At 40.8% G+C, this 18,355-nt stretch overlaps 1 protein-coding gene across 11 annotated transcripts in view; it reads left to right on the forward strand.

Annotated features, from left to right (window-relative positions):
• Positions 1-18,355, forward strand: part of LOC309693664 (receptor-type tyrosine-protein phosphatase F) — a 161,050-nt gene that overhangs the window by 41,430 nt on the left and 101,265 nt on the right. For 9 of the 11 annotated variants that reach the window (XM_082513103.1, XM_082513099.1, XM_082513107.1 and 6 more), the window contains one exon: positions 17,887-18,061. The exons of 1 other annotated variant lie outside the window; for it this stretch is intronic. In XM_082513103.1, the coding sequence (XP_082369229.1) occupies positions 17,962-18,061 (100 nt within the window). In that variant the 5' untranslated portion in view covers positions 17,887-17,961. Of the gene's footprint in view, positions 1-1,293; positions 1,450-17,886; positions 18,062-18,355 lie in introns of those variants that run through there. One more of the 11 variants, XM_082513102.1, reaches the window with a different exon arrangement.

Raw genomic sequence — 18,355 nt, forward strand, 5'->3', positions numbered from 1 at the left:
GAGTCATTGAACAGCATTTCCACTATATATATATATATATATATATATATATATATATATATATATATATATATATATATATATATATATATATATATATATATATATATATATATATATATATATATATATATATATATATATAAATAAAAAAAATAAATTTAAAAAAAAACCCCAAAAAAACCCCACATCATTATGTGGAGGGTGAAACATTGTTGAAGCGCTGTTCAATGAGTCAAGTTACAGTCCACACAGTATCATTGGGATAAATGAGCAAACCTCTCCCCAAGGTCCGGAGGCTCTGTGAGCTATTAAGGCACGGGCGTCTCGCATGGCGAAGCTCAGAGAGAGAGGGAATGTTTTTGGGGAAGAGAATGGTTGTGCTGACATCCTCTCTCGGTGCAATCCCTTGTCCTTGTAGGACAGAAGAGAAAACAGCACCAGAGGCTGACTTGGCTGTTCCTCTGAGCTCCGTCATAAATCCGACTGAACATTTCTGAACATCTGTTGTGGATGATTAGCTCCATGGCTAGCAGAGTTTGACCAGGGGGAGTGAGAACCAGTGTGTTTGCGAGTCGTGTATGTGTGTACTCGATGCCTTGCAGTTTTAAGAATGAGGGTTTTGCATATTTATCCCCCCTGACGCATCTTCTCCTTTTTTTCAATATATAGAGAGAAGGAAAAAATATTCTTGTAACTGTTACGTTATCCACAAAACACATTGGCGGGCATGTATTATCACAGTCCCTGGGGAATACTTGTTTAAGTCTCAAGGTCAAACTTAGTTAACCAGTTAAGTTTCACTAATAATGGCAGGGCAGATGCTTGAGTTTCATTTCAAAGCAAGAGTGAGGGCTCATTAGCCTGTGTGAGCTTACACTGGGACAGTCTTTTCCCTGGAAGGTGATCAATAGATAAGAGCCAGATACAGTCTCTAAGCAGCGGGAGTGCATCACAATCACATATACTCCTTCCCTTCTACGTGCAGGTAAACCACAAGATGATCATTGGTCAGAGTTCAAAAAGGTAAAGCCTCCTCCCTTTTCATACTGAAATTTGACACCATGACATCACACAGTGGGTTTGGCTTCTCCCAGGCAGTCCCCGACTGCCCCTCAGTGTGTGAACAAGCTGTGACTCTGAAGGATCTCTTCCCAAGCTACTCTGCGATATAGCCACAGCTGGAAACTTATTACTGGAGAGCAAAAAGACAGTTCTTCTGGTTTAATGAAATGCTGTGAATGGAATAACTAAGCAGGAACTGGAGACGACTTTCTCTCACACAGGGTATCTCTCACTTTCAGGAATAATCTTTTCCGATACTGCTGGATTTTCTTTTGTAGGATTTGGAAACTTGCTTTCTGGAATAAGTGCCTCGCAATAAAGAGGAATAAAAAGTATTTCTTTAAAATATTTCTTTATTTAAGTGGACCTACCTTAGATACATGGGTAAGTTCGAATTTTTTGCCACATAATCAGCCTGACATGAAAAAAAACAGTTTTTTAGTTCCTAAAACAAGTAAAGAGGCACAGGTGCATTTTTTTTGAAAGTGGGTGAACTGTGTAAGATGGTGTGAATTTCATTTGCCTGTGTATCCCTCTCCCAGTACCCTGGTTTTTGTTTTGGGATCTAACTTCTTGCAACTTGCTTGGTATAATAAAAGTAACAATATAAGTTGATGTGTTACACTTCAGTGGTCAGGTATTTTCTTACTACTCTTTTGTCTCCCTTACTTTTGTCCTTGCTCACTCTTGCTTGTGAAGCCAAAACAATAGTTTAACCTCGTGTTGGCTTAGCTCTATTGGCTGGCTCTCTGGCAAATTGCCTTGTCTGGTGCAAGCCCTCCCCTACGTATTCAGAGGACTTTGAAAAGAAGGGCCATAGAATGTCCCTTAGCTACCGCTGCTAAGGTTAGACACCCTGCAGCTCTACTGCATTAGGCCTACGCTGAGGCTAAACAACCTGCTTTTTCAGTTGTCTATATCTCCCTGGGCAATCTCGAGGGTAAAATTTCAGGAACAAGAATTTCAGTTAGAAGTTGGCTACGAAAGGCTTTGAAATCCCAGATAATTGCAGAGGAGAACTTCTGAAAGTCACAAAATGTGATTTGTGGAAAATGGTTGAGTCTTGGTTGCCACAAAGCATATGCTGTAATGGGTGTTTCTTTGTGTGTCTTCAAATTTTGCTTTTCCTATAATTGTGAAGTACACCGTTATGAGTAAATCTGCAGGACTCTTTTTGATCCCGTTTAACCAGCTCTAAATGTTCCCTTCAGATGCAGTTGTGTGATAAATCTTTCAACTGAGAAAGTTTTTGACCGAGTTTTTTAATCTTGGCCACAGAAAATGTGGCAGTTGTTACTCAGTAACTCTGGAGCACAAAAGGAGGGTTGATGTCAGTGGGAAAATCTTTTACTTTGACCTTTTCCATCAAAGCTGTCTTAAGCTTTCAAAAAACACAGCCAAGACAGCATGTTTGTTTCATTTTGTTTGGCCTTTGAAAGGGCCAGACGTCCCCATAAGTCTGCTCTGCTGTAATGGGAACTTTGTGCTATTTGTACCAAAAATCGGTTGTTGTTTTTTTTTTCTTTTTTGTTCAGTGTGGAATCTACCTCTGTTAGTGCTGATCTCAAGTGGTTCCCTTAGACTTACTTGAAAAAAAAAAAAGATGGTTCAGTTTGGTTCAAAATGTCCACTCAGCAGCTCTGTAGTGTCACAAAAATGACAAACTGTCAACTGTGGTCATTTGTTGAAACAGAGCGACCCTTGTCCACCTCTTGGGTGATCTGTAAGTCGATGTCCTTCACCTCCGCCGGGCAGGCCGTCCTCTTTTGCGACTGTGCCTCAGCCCCCTCATCAGCACTAACGTTCCAGAGAAACATTAAGCGATGTCCTGAGGAAATAACTGCAGCCATTTGTGTACCACTGCTCTTTTATTAAATTCCCAGACCAAACATGGCCTATATAATATGCTTTGCTCAAAAGGGTGTCTTGGTTGAAGTCTTTCCTTCTGAATAAATTACCCTGTGAGGAACAGTCAGTCACTCAATCTCTCTCCCTAACGGATTCCTCAAAAGTAATTATGGGCTGAGCATATGGATTTTTCCATAGAACTTGATTTCTCATCATTGGTGGATTGGGTGATGTGTAATGACTTGTTAACGCATGACAGATTTGCTTAATCACTCTCATGCCTGTTGGGACAAGAAAGAAGTTGCTTACAATCACAGATCAATCTCTGTGAAGGCGGCTGTGTCAGTGGAGCAAGACATTTGCCGCGACACATACTGTAAATAGAAAACACAGAAGGGTTTGTTGGGTTGTTCAAGTTCAAAGCTTTGATGCTGATGCTTAAACAAATTCTTTGGTCTCAGACTTTAAAATCTTGGCAGAGGCGAGGGGGGTGTTCATTCGTTGGGTGTCAGCAATTGTTGCCCGACGCTGACAAGGTCATAGGTAGTTGTTTTATGTTGACGAGGCCCAATTCTCAATACTAAATACACATGTTTACACAGTTAACATGTTTATGAGTGTGACAGATACATCCCGCATAACGTGCGATGTCAATCAGCGTCCACTGCCTGTGTGATGTGCTAGCTGTGCTGATAGTCACTTTGTGCTTTTATTTGTGACACTTCCTTCTTGCAGACAGCGACTTATTCGTTGTGACAGGTGCTGAGGAGAAGGTTTCGAAAAAAAGGCCCTTCTTTACCACTAAAATCACCAGTGTTTTGACAAGAATGCTTTTCTCAGCTGCCCCAAGCAGAGAGCTCATTTGATCGAAGTAGGTCTTTGCGTATCCTTTGACATCCGCGCACACGTTGAGGTTTTGACACGAGATCATATCCGAGACAGGTTTATTTTAGGGATGGCATTGTTATTTTTGTTGTAAGTAAGTAAGCGATGAATGGAAATAGTCCTGTTTAAAACAAACAAACAAACAAACAAACACTACATCCGTTAAAGAGTAGCTTTCGGTCATTGTTAAAAGTGAACTGAAGCGAATCTGGGCGCTCGGAGCGTAGATTACATTCTTGTCTTTCCTCCCCTTCATTCCTTTTCCGCGCTCCTGTTTACATTATATATTTTATTCTGCATTTTAAATGTATCTTTTATGGCCTGTTACAGCTTACCATCAGAGGTCTGTTTTGTGCTCATAGCCTTGCACCTTTCATTTAAACCTTGGCTTTTTGCATTACAGCCATGGGTTTCTCAACGGGAACACAAATCCGCTTTGTCAGAGAGGACATTTTCCCCCTTGCACAAAACTCATTTCAATTCCACATCATCCCATTACGCCTCCACATTGATTGAAACAGCCTCCATTTCCAGGGGTAGCTGCATTTTTCTGTAGTCTGCATGTATGACAAGGCCAAAGCTCACGCTTGTATATGTGCACTATGCGACGGCGCAGGTCCGAAACGTCCAGTGACCATGGCAAATAGAAATTCTGTAATGCATTAAACTATTTTCTGAAAGTGGAGAAAGCTAGAGATCACTGTTGTCTCTGTTGCATGATTGTATTCATGCACTAAACTGTTATGTCACTCAGTTATTCCATGGCACACTGATACTGATCTTATTGCTGAGGTAGTGTCTTTCACTGGAGTAAAACAAGGTCAGATGTCTTCCTCTTGGACGACCATTAAAGGGAAATGAACTTTGCAGCTTTACCTTCCTCTTCATTATGGCGGGATAACTGTGATGCTTAACTGCACAAACAAAAAAAAATGTAGGCTTAATTTATTCTGTGCTTGGTTCAGGAAGTATAATCATGTGGCTGATTTATCCCTGGGCCTCCACCAGCACCTTTGTTTGCTCAGCCTCCCAATTTCTTCTAATGCCTTGCTGTGCTTAAACCCGACATTCTGCTTCATTACTTTATCAGCCCTCCTGTCACTTCTTTTATCAGCCCACGTGTGTCACTTCTAATGAAATAACGAGTCTTCACACTCTTGGCTACTCATACACGGATTTGGACATGCTTGCGTTGGAGAGCACAGAATGTGTGTTTTGTGGTGGGATGCGTTCAAGATCAAACATTTAGTTTTTGTTCATCTTGTGGCTCAATCCTCAAACACAGGTAATAACTCTTCCTCCTGCAGAACTCTTGGGTCCCAGGCTTGTTTTGGGAAGATGGATGGAGATTCATTTGGCTTCATTATAACGCCTGACTTATTTATAGCCTGCCTGCGCAGCGCCTCTTGGCCCACTGTGGCCCGGTAAGGATGCTGGAGGCTGCGGCATTGATGAAACATTCCTGTGTCCAGGGGGTATTCTCTGAGGAGAGCACTGCTTGTTTAAGGGAGGGTGATAATACAAGAACCATGGGCAATGCCACTGAAATCTTAATTCCACCAGCCCTGCCTAGCTACAGCATTCCTACTTAAAAGCTTTTCCTCTAGACTTGCGCTGTGGGGTGTTGGGCTTGGTTGTGATGCCACAAAGCCCAACATCATGAAAGCATGCGATGTGGTCTTGTCTTGTTCTGTGAAGGTAGTTTCCATAACAAACAACTGAAGGGAAAGCTTGCTTAAAAATATTGAACCCCTAAAACACACTTGTATATTCCGCCTATGCACAATTTGGAGTTCCACAGCACCAATCCCAAAACCTTTATCTGGATCTCCCCCTTTAGCCTTAGAGATTACTGCTTCACAACCCTGGAGCAGGGATGCTGTCTGCCTGGTAATTTGATGGCTAATCCCCTGCCTCCTCCCTACAAATCTCTTCCCTGATAAAGGGGTTGCCTCTACATTAGTAAACATGGGAGACTTGGCCGCTTTGGCTGACTGTTAGACAAGAGGACTGGTTGAGGAAGGGGGAAGTATATGGATAACCAGTGAGGAAAGCCCCTTTGCATTTTGTGCGATGAAATTAAATTCAAATATATGCCAAGTTGACTGTTTATACCAGAGAAAGGACTTTAAACTTGCTGTTAGAGCGATCTGTTTCTTGCATGAGGTAAATAATGCATAACACATTTTGTACTTGTTGGTCAAAGTCTTATAAAAATGATCCCTCTGGTTCAGTATCTCTTGAGCTTTGTGGTTTTAATGGTTTGACGGGGAGCTGTGAAAATGTTGTGCTTTATAGAGCGATTCCATAAAAGTCATTGTTAATGCACATTCATTAGCTTTTTGACCCGAATATGTTATTCCAATGCTACTGCCACGACTAGACACGATGGCTCACTTAAAAGGAATTCGCTTTCTCAGATCTTACTTCACAGTATTACGGTGGCCTGTATGGACTCGGTACGTGACCGAGCATTACTGATTGCAGACTCAAGTGTTTCATTTGGTTTTAGCCTACATCCCCTGCATCATTTCTGGTTCCCGGCTCACTGTTTATCTCCTGTGATGGTGCATCAACAAAACGCTAAGCCTGGGAATCAAAGCTGACGCCTTCAGCCTAAACATGATCAGCCAAGTTTAACAGGACTTGGCAAGATAGCATTTAACCAGTCTACGGGATGACCTCATCATGGCGACTGCAACATTGGCTGTGATGGCTTTTCATTTGCTGACCTGACAGAAGCACTTTAGGCGTCAGGGTGGATCTGTTGAGATGACTGACAGGACCTGTCCCTGCACGTCTTCTTGTACGCGGAACGTCCTGGTGTTCGGTTTAATCGTTGTCACAGAGTGAGATGACATGTCAGCAGAAATTTGGTGAGATCTCTGTTTTGAGCACTTTGCAAACAGTCTGAAATCACATCTAAACAGAGTGACTTCAGTAAAGGTCCCACATTGCATGTCTTTTTTGTTTTTTACGAACCCAAGATGTCTTTGAGCAGCATGTATGTGTATTAGTGACTATAAAGATTGGTTAGACCGTGAGTGAGGTTTACTTGGTTTTTTAGCTTTTTTTGTGTTTTTTTTTCGTCTATAAATGGCAATAAATCTGTGGCATGTTATGTTCTACTTCACTTTTCTTCCTGTTCTTTGTGCTGCTGTAACATGTGAAACCACAAATGAAAGTCTGTCTATGTCAACTTTAGAACAGTTTACTGCATTGGATGTATTTGTAAGTTTGCACTGAATCTCTGAAGAAGCCCTTGTCTAATTATTATTTTATGAAGTGGATTCTTACCGAACAATTTGATTAGTCATTAAAATCGTCTGACTCATAGTCAGCCTGGATTTTCTCTAACTGGATGCGTCGATGAGGTCTGTAATCACACTGTGTGTACTGTGTGTGTGTTTTGTGTCAACGTCTTGTTAGTGAAGCTACAGAACAGTGACTCTACACTGGCGGTAATTGATAGTCTACGGGCTGTCTCAGCTGCAGGTAAATCCTATCTGTGTGGAAGGGGGTGGGGCAGAGGAGAGAGTATAAATAAGTCTTCCAAGGACTAAGGATTTCAGTATAACTAGAGGCAAAGGGTGATGGTTGAAGAAGTGTTTAATATGGTAGAGGTTTTCCTTTGCAGACACTTAAAATTCTTTCCAGGATAGCACAGGCTTGAATTTACATTTCAGCTTTATTTCCCCGTGTTTCACAATATGTAATACCCCATGTTGTCTTTCTTTTGCATTTATTCCTTAAACTAGTGCATAAACACAAAGTGCATGTGCTTAAGTGTGGCTTTTTCCTCCTTTGAAACGCTTCCATCAGACTGGCAGTGAAAATGATTTTTGTGCTTTACCCAGAGAGATGGACCGTAGAGAGAAAGCAAGATAGAGCAAGAAGGGGCCGAGGGCCAGAGAGATTGGTCCCAGAGAGAGATTCATAGGTAGTAATGAGGACGTTGGTGAAGTGCAGGTCGTCGTGTTGTGGCTCTGGCCTGTCAGTATAATGGACCTTACTAGTCAGCTGGCGATCGATTGTACTGCTCACGACCTCGGCCGCCTGTTGTTCTTCACTCTTCCTGTCCGTCAACCTGCCACCCAGAGATGGAGGACGAAGCAGAATCTTTTCCCAGACGACAGATGCCGTGTCCAGATACTTTCTCATTACCTGAAAGGTGGCCTGAGGAGAGGAAGGCAGGTCTTCCTCCAAACTTCCATCTAACACAATCTGAGCAGATAGCCAAGTACTATTTTAATTAATTATTACTATTGTAATTCATTTATTTTTTGCCTGTGGCTAGTAAGCACCAATCAGAATTCAGTTGGTTTGGGACTACAACTAATCATCTACTTTTATTATTATTATTATTTTTAATAACAAAAAATTCGGCTAAAAAAAAAGCCCAGCAAAGAACCTGAGGCATTGTTCTAATCTTATGAGCTAAATCAAGTTAATTTGTTGTTTCTTGTTAAAGCACGTACAGCATTTAACTGATGTTTATATTTGATATTAATAACTTTCTGGTATTGTAAAATTTGGTTTTGTCTACCCTGACACTTGTCGATATCTCATGTTCATATCATGTAGAAGAATATGTTAGATTAGAAACTTATTGGCAGACATGCCGAGTTAGTTTAGAGCCTACATCTTCCTAATTGATAGCTCTAGAGCATAGTTACTTCCTGCTAGCATTATCCTCATTTGATGAACATTGCCCAAGCTGAGAGTCCCTGCTTCTCTTGCCCTTTATCGAATGGCCTCTGTCTATTCCACACTCATCTCTTTTACATTTTAAATCCTCCGGCCTCTGGAGAGCGATGGGGATATATGGTTCCATCTGCTCCAGCAGACTGGCTCGTGGCTGAGACAGAGAGAAAGAGACAGAGAAGAAGGCATGGTCAGGGAGAGAGAGGAGGAAGCAGGGGGATGGAGAAACGGAGACTGACAGAAAGACAGAACAGCTTATTAGAATCTGCCTCTTTTCACTCGTTAGACAGTAGCTGAGAGGATAGCCGCCTGGAATCCAAGGCAGGACACAAGTTGGACCAGGACCTTGAGGGATTTTGTTTTTTCCACATTTGCAATTGCAGCTAACCCAAGTTAAATCTGCCCAGTCTTAACTGTTTCAGGTTGGCCATGAGTCTTAGCTTTCCTTTGTGTAACACCTGGAGTTTTTGTTTCAGGGTAGAGCTCAGAATAGCATTCGTTTGTGTTCTTGTTTGTGCACCTGGTATAAATGCCTGATTGTATACAAGGTGCTTTTCCCACTATGCCTCGAGTTAGTCTAACCATTCTTTGTGTCAACACAGGGTTTGTTCTTCTGTACCTCAGACCGCAGTGGATTGTTTTCCCTTTTACTCCTACATGCCCTAATGTAGGGATAGATAATAAGTTATGTCAATGCACAGTTTCATCTGTGAGTTTTACCTTTGAGAACACAAAAGCCCATTCAGTAGGCTATTGTATAAAAAAGGACATTCTGTGTCATAAAATAAATACAGTCTACAGCTGCGCACCCTCACGTCTGTGTTTAGCGGTTGATTTTCAAAGGTGTTATTGTGGCTGACTTAGCAGTTCCTTCGAGGTAGATCTGCATAAACAGATGTAGTGAGATAAGGAGCTGCTTGCAAGATCGCAACAAGATAAACATTCACTCCTTCATTTATGAATGACCACTTTTTCTTAATAGTCATCGGTAGAAGTCTGGTGAATATGTGCAATCAAAAGTTAGGGTGTGCAATATAGATATACCTCTCAATAAAAAAAACTGTGTAATTAAGTTCTAGACACATCAAAGAATTTTATTAATTTTATGAAAAATTGCAAATCCAATAGTCTCTGAAGTCCTGCATTATTTTCTTTTATAGGATACACTAAAGTAAGGGAAGAAGCTTCGTAAATTATCTGCCAGTCTCATTATATACATCCTCATACACCCCAACCTTACTAAGCATTGTGGCAAACAATAACCAGTTGCTGTGCTGTCATCGAACACTAAGGCCACAGCTTCTTTCTCATGTCGGCCTCTGGAGGGTCCATGCCAGCCAAAGAACTTCACTCCCAGCGCTTTACAGTTACTAATCTGGGCTGACACCAAGCTGATTTACAATACCCCCTACCCCAAACAGTGACTGACTAGAGGTAATTGATTTAGAACAGTGCAGACACCCGCTGAATAGTATGAAATCCTCATACACTATACAAAGCTTGCTCCCATATTCCCACCTTAGTGCCAAATGTAAAAAAATAAAAAATATATGCATTTAAAACTAAACTTCTTACAATATTTCCTTTTTGGAAAATTTCTGCTGTTTCTGGACACTGCAGTCTGTCCACATTATATCCATGGATGAGCTGAACCTGAACAACTGCCTCTTGTTTGGCCAGTTATTGATCTATGGAGCTCTATATTTACCAGTCTTTGGGTGCACATGCCTTCACTCTGTCTTTTGCTGACGGAGACGAGGCTTTCTGCCCAGGAGGTGGGGGATTGAAGTCCTCTGCGTGGTGCGAAGGGGTGGAGGAGTGGGGGGTCCATGCCTTCTGTGCTGCCTGCCTAGTCATTTTATGGCACCATCTGTCCACAAGCTAACTGTCAAGTAGTGACGTCTTAGCTCATCTTTCTTGCCCAGATGCAGTTTCTTTTGATATATATGTGCACATCTGCTGTTGAGAATGTGTCTGTTTATATTGCTAATTTAATGTTTGGCTATTTGCACAGAAGCAATTAATTATTCACTAATTCATTTCTAGACATCACTAAAATAAATACTAAACAAAAAGAAATCTTAAAACCTATTTAAATATTAGCTAGGGCAAGGCTGTGGGCTTTATACACTATTAGAGACCCTGAAGTAAATAGAAAGCTTTGCTTTTACCATGCTCAGTTTTTAGGCCCCCACTTTGAGCAATTCTAGCTTGGCCTAAATAACATTAAGATTATGTTCAGTTGAAGTTGGAAGCTTATTCCCTTGGCCAATTACATTTAAACTCAATATTTAACATTGGTTGACATTTAATCCATGCCTTGGGTTATTTAAAATCTTAGCTTTCTTCTAAGAATATGTCAGATCAATGGCTTTTTAGAATTATTTATGTCACCTTTTATTTAATAAATTGCATTCCTCGGGTGTCAGAAGTTAACATACATCCTATGCTTATTTGGTAGCATTGTCTTTAAATTATTTAACATGGGTCAAATGATTTGATTATTCTGCAACAAGCTTTTCACAAATAACTCTGAATTTGCCCTCATTCCTCCTAACATAGCTGATATAGACGAGCGAGGTTTGTAGGCCTCTTTTTTGTTTTGATATATATGTGCACATCTGCTGTTGAGAATGTGTCTGTTTATATTGCTAATTTAATGTTTGGCTATTTGCACAGAAGCAATTAATTATTCACTAATTCATTTCTAGACATCACTAAAATAAATACTAAACAAAAAGAAATCTTAAAACCTATTTAAATCTCTCAGCTAGGGCAAGGCTGTGGGCTTTATACACTATTAGAGACCCTGAAGTAAATAGAAAGCTTTGCTTTTACCATGCTCAGTTTTTAGGCCCCCACTTTGAGCAATTCTAGCTTGGCCTAAATAACATTAAGATTTTATGTTCAGTTGAAGTTGGAAGCTTATTCCCTTGGCCAATTACATTTAAACTCAATATTTAACATTGGTTGACATTTAATCCATGCCTTGGGTTATTTAAAATCTTGACTTTATTCTAAGAATATGATATGTCAGATAAATAGCTTTAGAATTATTTATGTCACCTTTTATTTAATAAATTGCATTCCTCGGGTGTCAGAAGTTAACATACATCCTATGCTTATTTGGTAGCATTGTCTTTAAATTATTTAACATGGGTCAAATGATTTGATTATTCTGCAACAAGCTTTTCACAAATAACTCTGGAATTTTGCCTCATTCCTCCTAACATAGCTGATATAGACGAGCGAGGTTTGTAGGCCTCTTTTTTGCACACACTTTTGAAGCGTTATCCACAAATCTATGTTGGACTTCAGCACCTCTACTTTCTAAGAGAAAGAAGAGGCACCCTGGCCCCATGGATGTTATACTTGCATGCTGTTTGTACACATGAACTTTGTGCCTTTTTAGTTTGATTATTTTTTTGCTTTTTTTTTTGGTCTTGTGTATTTAATTTTGTCAGAAGCTTTGGAACACATAACTTTTGTTAACGTTTTAGTTTTTCCAATACTTTTTCTAAACTTCTAACCATCCAAAGTTGTGCACCAGATTCAGTCAATTTAATGTAGGGGTTAGTACATTTGCCTAACATGTGAAAGAGCTCCAGTTCAAAACTGGGAAAAAGCACAGATCCATGGAACTGTTTGCTTCAAGCGTAAAATCTGTGCCAAATCAGAACATGCCGATTCATCCGCTGCGACGAGCCCTTGCGAATAAGGGAGCATCTGAAGGAAGCTTAAAACTGAGAAAAATCTGGCTGAAATTGTTGGAAAAACCTTCTGCTTATAGTAGTTTTCTCCAAAAACTGTAGCTTACTATGAGAGAATCTCTAAAATTCACATTGAATTTTCCATACAAGGCTTGTAGAGTTAAGAAACGGCCTTTAGATGACAGAGTGACACATTTTTTTTGTAATTCACCTTCTTACTTGAATGTTGGACTGTAGTTTTTAAAGTGAGCTGGTTTAAATGGGTGCTAAGGAAGGAAAAACTTGCTATTTAATGCACTTGATTGGTTCATGTACATGCAGCATTTCTTTTATTTGATGAATGTATGTTTTACATTGAGCCTGCCTTTTGATTTATTGCAGACCCCTTTGGCCAGCAAGCACTTTGTTGTGTAAGCTATTTTCTCTTTGCTGTGCTGCTCCACAACGCCAATAATCCTTGTTCAATAAATTCAAATGGAAGTGACACTTTGGTATGTCTTCTCTACTATGTGTAGTACATATCATTGTAATTCATTCCCAGATTGATTTGCAGTTGAAAAGATTGGTAGCCCAACAGAGCCGATTGTAAATCCACACTTGGAAATTTATGGAAGTGTCTGAATTTTTGTTAAATGTTCATATAATCAGGCCAAATTGCAGATGATAGTGTATCATATGGGAAAAGCCAATATGCAGTGGTGTTTGTATTCTGCTGAGAGGCAAGTTGCCGCTTGCGTTAGACAATAACAGTAGCGTGATGCATCACGTCTGCCCCTCATGCGTCACAAATGACGCCAAAACGCATCATGGAGACTGTGCGTAAATGTCGACTTAAAATTTACACATCTCCTATATTGCCTCATTATTAAATGGTGGTAAATAAACTTCTAGACAGAAAGATACCTTGATTTATTACACATGCTTTCATTGTAGGTCAGCACAATCAGTGCGCCATCGTTTCTATTGCTCAACTTAAGTGCACAAGTCTGTTGTAGGTGTCTTTTAGTCTTGTAATCTTGAGCTCTGCAATAATGTGTTAACAATTAACTTTGTGGTATCAGCTTGTAAACAGAATGGCTGTAAAATTCGATAGGTCACAGGACATTACCCTTTGTTAGGGGGAATTTCAGTGCAGTCTTGTTGCAGCTCTGTAAAAAGGACGTGCACCATCAAGTCTGTAGACACAGCAAGGCTTTTCGAGTCAGAGGGAAAACCTAATTTGGTTACTTTGCACTTTCATTTTACAATATGGTGCTCACCATCTTGAGTAATTCTCACAGGTGTTGTGATATTGTGTTCACTGCTGAGGTTTAAAAAAAAAAAAAAAGGGAGTGTGAGCCTTCTAGGGCATGGAAAACTAATCAACGGCCAAAACACCGCTGTTGAAATTCAGCTTGTAACTGTGTTTATGGAGCCTTTGCAGGTTACGCCAACACAAACCTCTTTGGTCTGGGTTTATCAGCCCCAGAGACGGCCGTGATTAGCTCCCCACGCTGCTAGCCATATATCTCAGCTGTCCCACCTCCCAGCGTTCAGGATGACCCATTAAATAGAGACGGAGAAATAGAGAACATGAGTAGGAGGGTTAGAGACATTGGAGAGCAGAAATGCTACCTGTAGTTAGCGTAATAGTAGTGTTTACTCAGGCTGCGGGCTCTCTCTGTGTGCAGCTGCATTGTCTGTCTGCCAACTGACATTTCTGTATGGGTGGCCACACCCTTGCCACACACATTCACAGGGACTAATAACCTAAATGACAAGCAACTGACGTGGACGACAAACAAGGCGACCGGGATAGGTGTCTGTTAAGTGTCTATATTCCCCTTCCTTTTGAGCTCACTCAAAGCTCTTTTGTCCTCTACAGTTTACTATTTTAGATATTACCCTGCCATTGTTTCTTTGTTAATTACATCACTAAACCGCTTACTCTTCTGCCTATTGTATCGTATGTAGCTCCACAGACACTTAAGGCTCAAAAAGCTTCCATAAGAAGTAAGTCACTGTATGCCCTGTTGAATGGGAGCATTATATTTAGGCTCATTTCTGCTTCATCAGTTCAATAACTGATTCTTCTCTTTCATGTTCCCTTTGTGTTTCACCAAACTGCCATTCCTGCAGAATCACTTCCCTATAGGATGCGTGGTCTTGGCACTTTGACAAATTGGAGAGAACCACAGTCGCACCATAAATTGTTTCACGTAGCTGCGGGCCTCCGAATCATTACTTACATCTCAAACTATGTGGAGTAAATTTTAAAAAAAAAGAAAGAAAGAAAAAGTCTGGGTTTGTTGAGAATTTCTGCACTTTAACAGCAGTTTGCTAGTCTAGGAAATTTGAGACTGGAATTTATTAATCCTGGCCTCCCCTTAGTTTATTAAAGTGTGTGTGTGTGTGTGTGTGTGTGTGTGTGTGTGTGTGTGTGTGTGTGTTACAAGTGATAATGAGGTGGAGGACACAAACAAATCTATGGCTTTGCCGCATTTATTATTTCCCTGTATCTGGACACCTTGTCATGGGTGGTTTGCTAATTGTGTTTCCATAAACTTGCCTACAGTAGAAATTCTGTTCATTATAAACTGCTTTAACTTGACAGCGGAGTATGTTTGGTTTAAACCAATATATATATGTATATAAGTAGGAAATGTCAAACCAAATATTGTTAGCTAGAAAATTAATCTTGACAGATGTAAAATATGCAGAACTTCGATGCATGTTTTCACATTGTAATTCATGAAGAATCAGCTTTGTTTGTGCACTTCATTTTCAAACTGGATTAATTGTTGTTGCTGTAAAACAGTTTATCTCCTGAATTTAGCAGACTAATTATTGTGAACATTAATTATCGTCTCTCAGCTGAAATGATCTGGACGATCAGTTAAGCAGTAAATATGCACTGGTTACTTTGTCACTCTTTCGCGCACACAAATCAGGCTTTGGGGTGAAATCATTAGCGAGACAGAAGGATTCATATACAGTTGCACGGGGGCAGACAGCCACCCCTAAACGTTTCTACTGTTTTTCTCGCGCTCTCCCACGTCCTCGCAAACAATGCCCCCTTGTGTGCTGAGCCACTTGCTCAGATTTCGAATCACACTGCACCCTTTCCACTTTGGTGCCCTGTCCTCCTCTCGTTTGCACTGCTGCCAGAACACAAATGGACACAGTGGCAAGTGTTGTCCCGTAGTATTCGTGTGCAGCAGGGAGGGACCAGGCTACACTGGGATAAATAAGTAGGTAAATAAATAAAGAATAAACCTCGCTCTAGGAATTTGTCTTATTGAAGATGAAAAGCATCTGCCTCTCTCTGGCATCTGCAGTGAAAGATATCCCTCCACCGCTAAGGGTTTGGAGCACGGCAAGTAGCCAGCTCTATCAGCCTCGCTCTTTCTCTACCCACCAACGTGAACCAGCGCAGCACTGGTGTACACAGAAACGAACGTCAAAACAAATTTGTCGGCCAACAAACTTTTTTCTTTTTTTCTTTTTGCAAAGCTAACTTGAGGTATTAGCTTGAAATAAAAACGGGTTCTAAATGTCTTTAATACCAGTTACAGAGTGGTGGTGTGATCCAGTTCTTTGGCACCCCGAGCCGAGTGTTTGTGTATCTTTTTCTTCCCCACACTGCAACAGCTTTAACACAGCGACAATAAACCGCTTTCTCATTACCAGTTAAGGTGAAAGGCGCAGAGGGAGGCTTCTTTTTTAAATTATTTTGCCACAGGGGTTTTAAATGATTTCCGCTGCACTTGTGGGTATTCTCCAAAACTCTGCGTGCAGGGAGGAGTATAATACAGTTTGATACGATCACAGCTTGAACTTTCACTGACGATAGATGATGTCGACTGTACACGGTGTTTGGAAATTCCTTAGACGCCACGTTTGTTAAGAATAAAAAAAAAAAAGATTGGCTTTGCAGACATAAAAGCCTAGAGGAACATTCCTTTAAGTGACAAACGGTGATAAAGAGCTAGCTGTCAGTGATGGCTGTCTGCTACTGTGGCCAGGTGAGGCATGAGCAGGGACTCGCGTGCATTCCTTCACATAGTTTTAACTCGGTCGTGCCTGCTTTTTTGTTTGCCCAGTGACATGTCAAAGGAGGTGAAAGCAGATCTCAGATAAAGAAAAATAACTTTATCTAATAGCTATTGTATAGACTGTTTTCAGCTGCCTTGTTTAACAAAGAGGGCGGTCGAAGAGTTGCCCGTTGTGTGCATTTTTTTATTTATTTTTTTATTTGTTTCTACCCGCATTGAAACAGCCACATGAGTAATGGGCTGCTCAACACCTCCACAGGATTAGAGCCCACAGCATTAAGAGTTTTTTTTCCTCCACGAGATACTGGAGGCATTGTGTTCCTGATGCTCTAATGTATTTAGCTAAACTGAATAGACTGGAGCTGACTGGCCACCCAGCCTCAGGATATTCCACTTTGTGAGCGCTTTGTCTTTTAACACATATCAGCAAACGGCACTGTGTAGCCACCGCAGTGAACTGAGCAGTGAGACTGAACAAGACCGACTTAGATTTTGGGGTTTTCTGTTCAGTTCTTCTTGTAGAAGCTTTGTACAGAATCATCACCAGGCTGCTCTCTTTAAGACAAAAGTAGATTTAGTCAAACTTTCAGAACTTTTCTCATTTAAATTCAGTTTTTTTTAAGTCCTCTGGAGATTCTGCTTTAATTCCATCAAAAGAGAGATATCTATCTATACCATATTGTGCTCTCTTTTACAGCATTATGATTACTCATCGCAGATGGCCATGGGCAAGGGAGTAGGGATAAGAAATTTAGTTAGCTCATTAATGGAGATACGCAGTTACTTTGTTTATAATAGCATTAGGCATCGAAACTGGAGGCTGTAACAAACTTAAGGTCATATATCTAAATTCTTAATCAGTTGGCTTAGTAATCTTCCTTCACTAAATCTAATTCCTGAAAAGACAAAGCATCGGTTCTTGTGCCATTCCATTTGAGGGACAGCTTTTGATTTTTCTGTTTCCACTTAACACAAAGGAGAAATGCTCTCTGTCTCGTTTAATTGTTGTTCATTTGTGGCACACCTGCTGCAGGCTTGTTGGTCAGCCATGTCCCCCTTGGGGTGTGTTATATGTTAAGTGTTTATGTATGCATACATGTCACTCTGAGATCACTGCACTTTGTGTGATTCGAACCCATCTGGTCACCGTTTCAATTTCCTAATGGGGGAACATTAAGGTGGTCTTTGGGGAGTTGTGTTTAGTTGGTCCACTGGGGTTTTAACTGATCCCCTTTGTAAGAGGTGCGCTGAGAGGCTTAAGCTCGCCTCCACCCCCCCTTTGTTCTTTTTATTTTTTCCCAATAATTTCTCTGTAAAACTGTGCAGCATTTGTTCCCCCCGACTCCTTTGCTGATGTACTTTTTGTGTTACATTCACTTTGCTTACTTCCCCCTGCCCCGAGCAGGATTTGTTGTGGGTACTAGATGCCTTGTTGATCGCGAGCAAAGATCTCCAGCAACGTTTGCTGTTGTTTTCTTACAAGTATACAAAGATTCTGTGTCTTTGGTTCTGCTTTGCGACTTGCTTTTGATATTTCTGCATTACTGTGTTATTATGCTCATTCAAATATATGCAAATATAGCGTGAGTTTGAATACTAATGGTTCTGTACCCCTGTTCTGCATGTGTTTGCTCTCCCAGGTGTTAGTCTTTGATCCTGTCAGAGTGGGACGCGTCTAGCAGGGGACTGAGGAGGGAGCAGTGCCAACTTTGAACATGGTGCCTAATATTCACCTGGCAGGGCCCCTTCTCCCCAGAGGGGCGTTGCTGTTCCTGCTTTTACTCAGCTGCATAGTCTTCTCTTCTCTAGCAGACAGTAAGTATGCTCATGTACCTGTGAAGTTCTGCCCTGGCTTTCCCACCGTCTAATAACACATTAAGCTTCATTTAGAGGCGTTCTCTTGATTTAAAAGGACTGCCATAGCTATAAGTGGAATTTAACACGTGACAAAGGTGCACTTTAACTGAATACATCAGGAGAGCAAGCTCTCACGCTGTGCAGAGCAGAGCTTTGTTTAAAATAGAATATAGATTCCATTTACATTTCATGCCTTCAGTGGATTCCAGCAAACAGAAATAGCTGCTTGTCTAATGCGTGTCCCCAAGTATA

The sequence above is a fragment of the Aulonocara stuartgranti genome (genome assembly GCF_965226115.1).
Source record: "Aulonocara stuartgranti genome assembly, chromosome: 18".
NCBI classification, from domain to species: Eukaryota; Metazoa; Chordata; class Actinopteri; order Cichliformes; family Cichlidae; genus Aulonocara; species Aulonocara stuartgranti.